Genomic DNA, 13,629 nt, shown 5'->3' with positions numbered 1-13,629 from the left:
TTTAGAATAGAAGTGTGTGACGTGGCACAGGTAAATATACTATGTTATTGGCTAGGCAGCAGAAGGATAAGGAAGTAGCTAACCTACACATACTGTATGGACAGATTTGATGGTCATCTAAATGCTGGGAAAAGTGGAATACATGGAGAGACAACTACCGAACTGACAAAATGATGCGTGGATATTGAGTGGACAGTACCAGTTAATGAGAAGAGGGGAAAAAACGCTTCGTATCAAACGTACCCAAAGACCAAATCCAAGATACCAGATGCAACAGTCCCATATCAATCTACATTATAGGTGCTAGTAATGTATAAAATATACAGGGGCTGAGGCAAATAGGATGAGAGGGGCTTTGAAAAAGGATACTTAGCTCTTTTCTTGTTCAGCTCAGCATACAGCACAGAGATTATTTGCTCAGGTGGTTATTTGGAATGGGGGGGGGGGGGGGTTTACACTGATGTAAAATAAAGCAAAGCAAAAACAAAGGTATCCATATATTCTTGTGTAGTACTTGGCCATGTGACCTCTCCTCTGGTCTTCTCCGTAACCACAGCTACAGATTTTTTCCCAATGCAAGAAAAGTCTTTTTTTTTGTGTTTTTTTTGGTCTGTTGTTCATAACATATGTATGAATATATCTGATGCTCCTTATTACTAAAATATATGCGTGAGAGTTATTATAGGACAGAGACCTGTTCACATAGGTAACATATACAAAAAAACTTTTTTAGTGTAAACTGTCAAGGCAGAAAGATTAGTTTGTTAAAAAAAAAACCTTTTACTATGAAGGTACTTATCAGTGACATTTCTATTTGTATTATTTTGAATGGTTCTATAGTGAAACACCAAAATTTAAACATTTCTTAAATGGTTATAAAAGATGCAGAATCCAAGCAATTATTTTTTTTTGTTAACCCGACATTTATCTGAGGCTAGAGGACATGGAGACACTTAAAGACAACCAGCAGCCTTTAACATATGGAGCCAAGAAATGTAAAAGGTGAAACCTAAAGCTCTTGTATGTGTTTAGAAGTTTTTTATTATTCTGGAACATTCTTCACAGCTCTGACTATGGTATAAGACTTGTATACAAATCAAACATATACAAGCCTTATACATTATATACTGTAGGTGTATAATAATGTATACGTGTTGTGTCTAGCCTTCAATTTCCCACACACTTACAACAATATTGCTAAATCATCATAATACAGTGCTGCAATTCTCAATGTCAGTCGTGATTTAAATAGAGCTCTATTAACAGGATAACCGTAACTTCATTAAGTGTTACTGGGTTTTACCTTCGCATCTAAAACATGTACCACAACCAGGACTGCATGGTAAAAGCTTACAGTCGTTTGCAAGGTTATACATAAGACCAAAAAAAAAAAAAAAAAAGAAAAGAAAGAAAACTCTATTTGTATATATTGATTAAATGCATATTGTAGCAATAAACCAGTTATGTGCGTTTGTTCTTCTTAACACTGGAAGAAATAAAAGGTTGAGCGACTCCAATTTCACCTGAAGTGTAAAATATTATCTCAAGATATCAAATAGGAGCTGGTGACATGGCTATTAATAAGAATGAAGCAGATGAATTGTTTCAGATGTCACATGTCACGAGGCAGACTCCATACACAATCCATTATAGGCAATTAGTTATTGTGGAGTCTTACTGTGGAGAAATAAATGTACTATTTCCTAAGGTTGGATCGAATGCACCTGTAAGACAGACCAGTTTCCTGTTAGATCTAGTTAGGCGAAGCAAATCAAAAGCTTAAAGTTTAACTTTGCAGGAAAAAAAAAAAAACAATTCTGTTTTCACATGATAAATGCAAAAAAACGATGTTGATGTGGTATTTGTTTCGTAGTAAGCAAGTAAATCTGAGTTAAGTTCAATGTTCTGATAACCAATTACCAACCTTTGAAGCTTCAAATCAAAACAGAAAGAAGAGCTGGACACATGTACCACTCCACTGCTGTGACAAATCCAGTTTTTGTATTTGCACCAAAGCCATGAAGGCAGGGACTGAGATGAAATTAAGCAAGCTGCTGTAAAAGAATCCTGAGATTGAAAGGTTTGTGAAGGCTTCGTATTCGCCCTCTTCGGTTTAACACATGACAAGCTGGAGTTCTGTGGTATGGAAGAGAGACGTTTACTCCGACCATATGAGTGAAAGGATTCTTATAAAGTACAACGAAAAGTGCAGATGAACACAAAATAGCTGTTTGTTTAGGGAGACTTTTGCTTTTTTAAATCAAATCAAATGGTATTACTAATCTGTATTTGTAAAAGTATTAGAAGCACCCCTAATCAAAATAACAAATGGCCAAAGTATCCTTTTTTTGGTAGTTTCCATAAAGAGGCCAACAACTGTTAATGTAGAGCGAAAGTTCAGTGTTCATGAGTCGAGGATAAAAGCAGTCAGATTCGTTTCAAGTCCATCTGAAAAACAACTGTCAGTGGCATTAAAGCTCGCACGGAGATGAGATTGAAGGCCGCAAAAGACGTCTTTCCCTTTGCTTTTTCTACTTGAATGGGGGATTGAGAGAAGGCCAAAAGTAGTGCAAGTGGTAAATGCTATTAATCGCATGATCTAAGTCGGTAGCAGTGCTTAAAAGTAATTGATGAATGGAATGACATCTCTCCTCTCAGGTGGAGTTGAGATGTGTGAGAGAAAGAGGCAGAGAAAGAGGCAGAGATAGAGAGCAAGAGAGAGCGCGAAAGAGAGAGAGAGAGAGAGAGAGAGAGAGAGAGAGAGAGAGTTCACTTGGTCAAAATGGCAGGTGTAAAATAAGGGATTTTCCCCTGCTGCTGTCCTGCAGCGAGATACAGCGGTCACCTGCCATTCTCTCCCGGGCCTCTCCTTCCGCCTCTCATTTCTTATAATGCCTAGCTCTGTCTGTTTGTTCTTTTCTCCCCTGATTTGGGTGCTGGATCAGGACGAACCACTAGAGCTATGAGCGTCACCGTCAGGCCAGAGTGTGGCCGGCCGTCCTAAAGATTCAGTCAAATGAGGGGATTGAAACTGCTCACTAACCAAGTTCTCATATTCACTACTGTCCTCATCTTCATCATCGTCATCATGATCTTCCTGGCCAATGGTGTGCCGGTTTAGAGAGTCGGAGCTGGAGCCGTCTCCATTGCCCATGCCTATGCCTGGACTAGGTGAAGGATGTCCAGGCGAGCCCACTGCCTGGGGGCGGGGCAGCAGGATGGCACTGGGTGGGTCGGGTGCCAGCTCATTGGTGTAAAGTGCCACAGGCTCGGAGTTTGCATGCCAATCCAGGCTCGGCTCAAGCGGAGGGCTCTGGAGAGCCACGCGTGTCAGCGAGGGAGGAGATGAATCAGACAGAACTGATTCGTCCTGCAGCGAGTGGACATCAGAATTCTGAATCTCTTGATTTCCTAAGAAGGCAAAGGACGACATCATTGACGATGGAAATAGTGAATAAAGAATACAACTCTGAAGAAGTAAAAATATAATAACTGGTGTATCGTATCGTAAAAATCAATCAAATGACTGCAAAAATGCTCCATACTCCTCTCCTCTGCAGCACTGCTACATTTTCTGAGAGCAATCTCCTCTTTCAGCTTCTTAACTTCCTCCTGGATTTTCTCCTTCACTCGTTCACTTTGATCCACCTCCGCACAAACAGCCTAGTAACAGACCGAGCAGTGTTACGGCACATGATCCGACAGAGTACAAGCCAAAGAAGAAATAAGACCATGACACTTATAGAAATTAACTGTACCTAGAAGACATGGACATGAGTTGTTTTATTAGAAATATTAGGTCAGTTTATTTATAATTTCTGATTAATGACGGGGTCACGGTGGCTTAGTGGTTAGCACGTTCGCCTCATACCTCCAGGGTTGGGGGTTCGATTCCCGCCTCCACCTTGTGTGTGTGGAGTTTGCATGTTCTCCCCGTGCCTCGGGGGTTTCCTCCGGGTACTCCGGTTTCCTCCCCCGGTCCAAAGACATGCATGGTAGGTTGATTGGCATCTCTGGAAAATTGTCCGTAGTGTGTGAGTGCGTGAGTGAATGAGAGTGTGTATGTGTGTGCCCTGCGATGGGTTGGCACTCCGTCCAGGGTGTATCCTGCCTTGATGCCCGATGACGCCGGAGATAGGCACAGGCTCCCCGTGACCCGAGATAGTTCGGATAAGCGGTAGAAAATGAATGAATAAATGATTAATGACTAACAGAGCTAAATTCTGAAGTGAACTAAAGGGATTTGATCAAACGCAGATGACTATTATACACACACACAAAAGCAGGGCTCCTTGATATGTCAATATGTGGATCCAGTTCCTACACAATCCACTGAATTGTTCTTTATAAATGATCAAAAACATTTAGAATTGAAGGTAATTAAAAGGATTGTTAGGATTATAAGTGTAACCTTAAAGGTCCTGTTCATTGACCACTCAGTCTTATGTCCATGATAAAATCCCATTTTTTTTAACCATAAGGTTGTCCATCAACTGGTCAAGTGCAAGTGTTTTGCAGAATGGCCAGCTATTCCACCATAAATGACAAAATATGAAGACATCCCCGGTACTTATACATAAACATATTGCGTACAAGTCTGGGTAAGTAATCAACATGTGCTATATGGCTGTGTTATGTTTTAACTTACAGTACCTGCACTTTCTCCTGAAGGGCAGTGTACACCTGGAAAATGGCTCGAATATCTTTCATCACTCCATCCTTGTCGAAAAACTCAGCTCTGAAAATGCAATTCACATAAAAAATAAATCACAATAGACAATTAACACATGCTTTCCAGGCCCCACCCTGACACTGTTACACCAGATTTACACTTTGGTGAATTTCTTCTGTGTGGACCAAAACCAGGCGGTTGTGAGCAGTCGTGATGTGACATGTTTCTGAGGAAAAAATACTGGCTCAGTGTACACTATCTTTCTAGCCGCTAGGCTGTCGTTTGTGAGTAATAAGGGACATTATGCTGACTAAACTTTGCAGACTGCAAATTGCCACTAGCTTGTTAAATAGAACATTATTTGATTTGGCAACCCAGTACCCAGAAAAACAGTTTTAGACAATCTGCCACAGTTCATCTAAAGACCGTCACATATGCTTCTCTCTTTTCCATGCAGATCCCAGCAGTCTGCATTATGTTTGTTTTGCCTGAAGAGTGGTCTGTTACGTAATATGTTGCTTTCTTTCCTTTGCATACAACGATTTGTCTGAACTTTTATATTGTTTGATAGAAAAGTAATGTTTGGATATATACAGTGCCTTTGTACCGCCTCGGTAATAAACGACTTTTGCCTGGTACTGATGCTACAGGAAATGATAACAATACTTCCATCCAACTTGCATCTTAAAGATAGATGTGACATCAGCCCTGCATTTTTTTGCTTTCTATCAAACATCATTTTTAAGACCTTTGTACTTTAGTTGCTCTAAAATTAAATGCCCTTCCTTTCATTGGGCAGCGGGCAGATTTTTGGTTGTATCCGTGCATACATTCTGAATACAAGCAGCAGACACTCACCCATGTTCTTTAATAACACTGGCATAGTTCTTGGATGTGTTGGGGACAGAGGACACTTTGTATTCCTGCTGACTGGTGTTGCCCAGGTTTGGGATGCTCAAAGATATCCGCTGATTATACCTGCTGAAAGTCAGAAAGCCACCAAAAAACCCCCATCAGACACTATTAATCACTGTGTGGGTGTGCAGGCATTGCAGTAGATCAAGCCAGAGAAGTGTGGAGTGTAGCCTTACCTTCTGTTGGGCCTGAAAAGAACGTACTCTAGTGCATGTGTTGAACTGTTGGCTGTTGAGATGAAGCTAAAAAGAAGGAAGACGAGATCTGGGATGCCCAGTATGTGCGTGAGCTGCTTATGGATCACCTGTTCCCTGAACGACATCTGCTGCTGCGAGTTCCTGCGGAACCGGTACCAGCCAATAACATTCTGTAGGGCAAATATGAAAGGGCACTTATACAACATTCAGAAATGAAAAAAAAAGAAACAAACAAACAAAAAAAACCCTGTCTTTGAAAACATCTGAGCTTTAATAAGTTCTATACAGCAAACATACAGTACACATTAGTGAGAGAGCCAATTATCTAAACACAGTGAAAAGTTAAATCGATTATAGACCTGGATAAACTGAGTCAAATCAGGGTTTCTACAGGGTTTAATCAGTCAAATTTAAGACTTTTTAAGACCTTTTTATGACCATTATGATTGAATTTATTACCTACACGAATTACGATAAATAACTTCAGCCATTAAAATTCCTTTCAAAAGTCTTTATTATTGACTTTCATTGAAACTAACAAGTTTTATTATTTAAAGAGTAATTCTATTATTACAGTATTCAACACCCACAGGACCTCCGCTTTCAGTGTGGAGGTTGATCCGAAAACACTGTGTGTGGCACTGGATGCGACAGAAACGGAATCCCGCGCTGTACTTGGACCGGGTAACATTAGTGACGGAGCCGAACAAAACTGACGGATCGCCTGCACCCGCTGCAGGCCTTTTACAGCAACGATATGCTTTTCCGACTTTGCATGCGACTTCAAGGCTTTTATGCCTAAACTAGACAGCTCCAACGTCTTCTTACACAGAGTGCAATAGGCTTGATACCGATTGTTAGCGACGGGCTTGAGCCAGCTACTAAACGCACCGTCTTCGAGCCACAGATCGTTAAAGGTACATTTTCCCATTGTGATAGCCAGGATGATTTCAATTAAACTAAGCAGTGACTCAGTATGATTCAGTATGCTCGGAGTTCACGCGGGTTTCTGTGAAAGTCCTTCCGACAAGTCTGTATGCTGCCGCATGGACCTTGTAGTTCTGGAACGCTGTGATACCAGTGTGATACCACCCAGATTCCTCATACAGAACTACAACAGGCGATACAAATGAATGCCATTGCCGCCGTGAGCGCATTTTGATTGAAGAACAAATGAATGGCCGAGCATATCAAATTAAGACGTGGCTAAATGTTTTTTATGACCTTGTATGGAAAATCCGGACGTTTTTATGTCTTTTTATGGCCTTAAATTCTTATTGTTAAATTTATGACTTTTTATGACCCCGCGGAAACCCTGTCAAATACAGAAGTGATAAAACATCCGTTCATTCATCAGCACAGCTTACTTTTCTTCTGTCTTTGAGGATTCGGTTGAGATTTTCTTCATTGACTTTACCTGCGTAGTCATAAAAGCTGAAACATACAGAAGGGGATCTGTTTGCACCAAACACCAAGGACAGAGAACGTACAATGTGTTATGTGACACTAATATGCCATTATCTGAAAGCCGATACAGTAAACTTACACAGACGGAAGAAATACATTTGAGTTTCAGCTTAAAGTAGTTGCACAATCGATATTAGCTTACAGCAAGTCATATATTATGGCTGTTGTGGATTTTGAACTGATGTGTTTTTACTCTTCACCACCACCCTCAACCCCATCATCATCATCATCATCATCATCATCATCAAAACACCAAACTAAAAATTAGAAGAATGATGTCCATCTCTCCATCTTAATTCTTTGGCCCAGAACCTTACTGAAACACTTTATGGTGGATCCATAAAGAGAAACCAATGTCACTTTAGTGAAATGGCCAGATAAACATTCTCTTAAACTGGACTAATATTTAAATCACCATTTAAAGTATCTTTTCCTCTTGCGATCTCGATCTGAAATCAGGTTCAACAGGGTTTGCTCGGCATATTTAACAATCTCAGCTCAGGGCAGGATGATAATTGCTTAATTGTCATCCTGCATCATCTGCCTTATGCTACTCTGTTCATAATAGCAGATTTTCTCCTTTAATTTGTCACCTGCCTTACCTAAAGAGCTTGTAAACCTTACCTGAAGAGCTGTGCACATGGTTCATGATTATGGACCTCTGAAAAGCAAGAACAAATATAGAACTAGGTTAGTAACTAAGTTTTTATCATCATATAAAACGAAGATTAATTTCATACTCCCGTTATACCCACAGTATGAATAGAATGTAAACACTAACAAAGTTAAGACTAAACACAATACATTGGCAAACGTATACGTGGACACCTGACATCACACCTATGAGCTTGAAATGTCTCGTTCCAGATTTAGACCAACTTTGCTGTTATAATAAGCTCAAGTCTCCTGGGAAATAACACTTAAAAATCTACTACACACTTAAAAAAAACCTTAAAAATCCAATGTACTCACTAGTATGTGCAGTTTTTCATTTGAATTTTTAAATAAGACTTATAGCAGCTTAAATAAGCAGAAAGTAGATGACATCAGTGCTTGAGTGTTTTTCCCTGCAGGCTATCTGGAGGTTATTTGGAAAGCAAAAATGACTCAATGTAAAGGTCGCATTCGGTTTTTTAATTCAGTCGCATTTCAATATTTTAACTTTAACAGACTTTCAAACTTTAGACTTTCTAAGTCAAACTTTGGCTTAGGAGAATTCAGACGGACTGACGGTAGACACCATGAATTCTCCCAAGCCAAAGTTTAGTCTGTTAAGGTTAAAATAGTCTGTTTGCTGTTAAAATAAGCTCCACTCTTCTGGGAAGAGGCAAAAAAAACAAAAACAAAGACATCTACATAATTGGTTGCTTCTTATTTCATACTGCGGCAAAATTTCGGCAAAGAACCACATATGGTGGTTATGCTACAGGCACTTTTATCCATATAAACATGTTGTTTTCCTAAATGTGACTCAGATATCATTTTATCAGAGATATCTTAACAGACCCAAAACAAATCGAGTTTTTTCCCCTAATTAGCTCTGCACCACATTCGTGGCTCAGGAAATGTTTTTTTTTTTATCGTAAACTATGCGGTAACAGAATACAAAGACCAAACAAATCCATACAAACAAGTCTGGTTACATCTCTAACTTCCAAAACAAAAGAACTGCATTCCATATATTCTCTAGTGACAGTCATGACGTTATAGTTTTATATAGATGACCAAGCCAAACACAAATATTTAAATAATTGTAATAATTGTTTATGTGCTTAAGAAGTTGCAATGATCTGTTTATAATAAATGGGTAAATGATGCTTAAGCTTAGAAAGCTTTGGACCTTTGTTCTGCAATTTCTCAAACAAAGGACGCTGTGGTTTCTTTCTAGTTTCTTTATTGTAAGAAAAAAATGTTTAAAATGTAGTTAAGTGTACTATTTTAGCTCAAAGGCCATGCTGAGAAAAATCTGCTGTGTGTGTGCGTGCGTGTGTGTGTGTGTGAGAGTGAAACAGAGAGAGAGATAGAGAGAGGCTGATTTAATCGTGACCATCAGTGAGCAGTTGGTGTCTCTACAAACATACACACCCAGTTCTGTTGTAATAATAATAAAAAAAAAAAATGTAAAACTAAATGTTTGACAGTTTAATGGCATACAGGAAGACACCCACTGTGCCTGCTCATTTGAGGATCTGCTAAACAAATACGAAGCAGATACAAATACATAGACCTACAACTGTAGTGACTGGAATTCACTTTTTTTTTTTTTTTTTTTTTTAAATACTGTGTTTATACGCATCTCCCTCATAGCACTGCTGGCTCTTCTCTACATGATCTCACAGTAAAATCTCTCCTCCTGCCGTTTTCACCTTCAGAACCTAATCACAAACAACCTCCAGAGAAACTGTCTCGATTGTGTTGGAAGTTTGAGATACATACACGCACATGCACACACATATATAGTTATTATTATAAAAATAACATGGTAATCTGGATAGTAAAAAGGTAAGAGGGCACTGATTTACCTACTATATGCAGGAATTCTGATGTACTAATATGAGAGTCACTTATGCTTAAAGTCTCCTCTTGTCTCACTTCTCCCAACAGAAATCCCTCCTGCAAAAAGAAACAAAAAAGTAGAAAGGAATGTAAAATTGCATTAGGCCATTGTGGGCGGAGTGGTAAACATCATCTGACATGTGTAGGAGGTTCAGCTGGTGACGGTCAGGCAGCTTACAGGTAGACTGACAATTAAAGGAAAAAAAAATAAAATCGGAACAATAGCAAATGTAAAAAATTCCTAGCAATCATAACACCAGCAAACCGACCTACCAAGACAACTGGAACCACAAGCACATGTTTCAGCAGGTCTCTAACTGCACAGTCAAATGTTGAAAAGTATTTTTTTCTTTTTCCACCACAGGGAGCCATTAACACAAGCGTGTGTTTATGTTTAAGCATCTGTAAAAAGAAGAAAGGCAGCTAAATGCCCGCCTGTCAGAAAGCCTAGATTGCTTGGACAAATTAGCTCATGCCTAAGGTAGTGTTGTGTCAATCTGTGCCGACAAATGATTTATGAGTCCGGAATATTTGTGTCAAATCCCTTCTGACTGCTTTGACGTTAAATTACTATTTTAGGTTTTCTTGAACAACTCTCGGTGCTGAAAGTCCATCAGCTTGGTGGTTTTCTTACTAACTTAAAGAATCCTAGGTAGACACACATAATAAAGGAGTTTTTAATTAGAATTTTTAAATAGGACTTAAAGCAGAAAGGAGATGTCAGTGTTTGACTGATTTTCCCTGCAGGTTACTTAGAGGTTATTTGGAAAGTAAAAATGACTCATTATAAAGGTAGCATTCAGTTTCCAAATTACATTTATGGCATTTGGCAGATGCACTGATCCAAAGTGACTTACATTTGATCTTATTTTATACAGCTTTGCTTGGCCTTGCACAGGGGGCCATCAGTGGCACCTTGGTGGACCTGGGATTTAAACTCACAACCTTATGATCAGTAATCCAACACCTTAAACACTGAGCTACCACATCCGTACAATTGTAGTCTGAAATGGTCAGTAAGCAATGGACCAAGAAGCACTATGCTTAGTTTTCAGTCAATGTAAATGCTATTGTTTAATTCCAAGGAAACATGCAGTTTAACTTCCTTTGGTTTCCTGCACATTACTCTTCTGACAACCACAAAAGTCAGTTTTCAGTTCAAGTTCCAAATTATATTCAAATGTAGAGTTCTGCATTTAAAGTAATATTTCTAACAGCTTCACAACATCATTTTGTGGTCAGGGTATACCATGATCCCAGAATTCCCCACCAGCAGTTAATGTCATAACACATAATCCAAGCCGTTGTTCTATATGAAAAAAAAAACACACACACACACAAAAAAAAAACTATTACATGTGGTACACTAATTATTTATATAAATAAATTCATTATTTATAATATGAATAATCCTCCATATTGCACGCCATATTAACCACAATAAACAGTTTAGGATCAACGCTATATAGTCACTCTGTTTGTTCAGGACTAGAAACAGGGCTAAATACAGACATTTCTTTAGACAAGTAAGTCTGTTCTACTTCCTGCTAAACACAGTCTCTGATCTATTTACAGTTTTATAAACAAACTGTCTCATATGTAGATAACTAAACTGTTTACAGTTTTAAAATGAGCACCATACAGTGCAGCAGTGAAGGAGATAGATAGATAGATAGATAGATAGATAGATAGATAGATAGAGAATATAATTATACAATCTAGGAATTGACACCACAAGTAGGTGCGAATTCAGAAAACTTGTACTTCTTTCACAACAGAAGTCTGTATTATGTTGTACGCTCCTCGCTTTAAGAACAAGACCGATATCAACTACCGAAATGGAAAAGAGAACTGAAATGTGAAGTGGATGATCAGAAAAGCATACGATCAGCATAAATACTTTCTAAGGCATGAATATTACGTGATTTAATCAAAAGGTTGTTAACCCATATGAGGATGAGGTTCCCCTTTGAATCTGGTTCCTCTCAAGGTTCCTTCCTTTATCATTCAAGGGAGTTTTTCCTCCCCACAGTCACCTCAGACTTGCTCATTGGAGATAAATACAAACACGTTTAAATCTATCTAATATTAATCTTGAATTTTTGTATTCTAATAATCTTTATATTAATCTTTATAATAACTTTTTGTTTTAAGTTTATGTTTTGTAAAGCTGCTTGGAGACAATGTCATGAGTTGTTTACTTCACTTCCTTGTGTGTTTAGTTACACAACTTCTGAACCTGTATTCTTGTGAATCGTACAGTATTTGACGTGTCATGAAACAACAACGACTCACAGACATGAGAACAAACCAAGCTGTAAGACGGAGACAAAACAAAGTCTTATTAAACTTCTAATGAAATAAACCTCTAGCATTAGGATAATATACGTGTCTATAAGTTAGCAGGCTAGTCAAGTACAATCAGTATACACAGAGTTACATGTTACTAAGTTACCAGTTCACATGACACACATTACATAACTTCTACAATGATTTAATAGGACATGTGACTGTAAGACACGGAAGGTTATACTAAAAACAACAGGCAGGAGAAGCTACTAGCCTGCTGTCATCGCCTATCAGAAGCACCAGCAAGAGAGTTAGCTCGTTAGCTCGCTAGCGTTTAGCTGCCACAGCAGGAAGATGGCACTCCGGCTAATAACGTGCTGCTAAAGCTCCTGTATTTTACAGTACGGTTAAGAGACCAGGTTGTGCTCTAAACGCGGTGTGTACTTACATGGTCTGAGTTGCTGTTGGCGCTGTGATAACACACAGAACTAAAAGTATAACCCGAAATCGACGCCGCCATGATGGAAACATACCCGCCTCTCCCACAATCCCTCGCGCACGCGTTTCTCACAGATGTTTTGGAATGACGTCAGTCCGCCAATGACGGAAGGTTCCTGTTATAACAGTAGACGTACTTACTCAGTTTTATAAAGACCTGTATATACTTCCAATTTTGTATCTCATGATATGAATGGCTTTCTGGATAGTGTTATAGACAAGGCCAAAGTTATTGATGATGATTTTAAATTGTTTTTTTTTTTGTGATGGTGATTTAAGATTAGAGGAAGTTAAAGAGTTGTATTGGCAACCTTAAAGATAATCGTTCTCCAGGTAATGATGGACTTGTTAGTGAGTTCTATAAAACATTTAGAGATAAATTAGCTCCCTTTCTGTTAGCTGTCTTCATAGAATCTGTTGAAAATGGGGAATTGCCCACTTCTTTAAGACAAGGTGTTATTACATTAATTTCAAAACCAAATAAAAATACTCCATATTTAAAAAATTGGAGACCCATTAGTCTATTAAACAATGATGCCAAACTATTTGCTTTAATTTTTGCCAAAAGACTGAAAAAAGGATTGGAACATTTTATAGATGAGGAACAGACTGGATATATTCAAGGAAGGCACATTAGTAATAATATTAGATTGATCCTAGACATGATAGACTACAATGAATATGTCTTAGATGATAGTTTTATCTTTTTTTATTGATTTTCACAAGGCATTTCATACCATAGAGCACAACGTTTTATTTAAAGCAATTGACTTTTTTTTGGGTTTTGTTCTGTAAAAATTAGCAAGGGGGACATTTGGAAGATTTGAAATAAATAGAGAGATTAGACAGGGATGTCCGATATCGCCCTTTTTGTTTTTATTAGCAACACAAATAATGGCCCTTCACATAAAAAAAATGACATTTTCAAGGAATTACAACATTTACAACATATAACATTTAAGTTGTGTCAATTTTCAGATGGCACTGCCTTGTTTTGTGAAAGATAGGAATGAAATCAGTAAAGCAGTGATATGC

General features: G+C 38.4%; 1 protein-coding gene across 1 annotated transcript; it reads right to left on the bottom strand.

Moving 5' to 3' along the window:
• Positions 1 to 1,018: 1,018 nt before the first annotated feature.
• abraxas2 (abraxas 2, BRISC complex subunit) lies at positions 1,019 to 12,672 on the bottom strand. The gene is made up of 9 exons (XM_060880122.1): positions 12,545 to 12,672; positions 9,774 to 9,864; positions 7,876 to 7,912; positions 7,152 to 7,218; positions 5,764 to 5,954; positions 5,531 to 5,653; positions 4,654 to 4,738; positions 3,546 to 3,663; positions 1,019 to 3,411 (listed from the first exon to the last, which is right to left on the bottom strand). Exons 1-9 carry the CDS (start codon positions 12,614 to 12,616, stop codon positions 2,942 to 2,944), a joined length of 1,254 nt encoding a protein of 417 aa, XP_060736105.1. The 5' UTR covers positions 12,617 to 12,672; the 3' UTR covers positions 1,019 to 2,941.
• Between the last annotated feature and the right edge of the window lie 957 nt (positions 12,673 to 13,629).

Source organism: Tachysurus vachellii, chromosome 10 (genome assembly GCF_030014155.1).
Source record: "Tachysurus vachellii isolate PV-2020 chromosome 10, HZAU_Pvac_v1, whole genome shotgun sequence".
In the NCBI taxonomy this organism is placed as follows: domain Eukaryota; kingdom Metazoa; phylum Chordata; class Actinopteri; order Siluriformes; family Bagridae; genus Tachysurus; species Tachysurus vachellii.
Note: the sequence above shows the minus strand (reverse complement) of the source record. Positions and strands in the feature narration are given on the sequence as shown.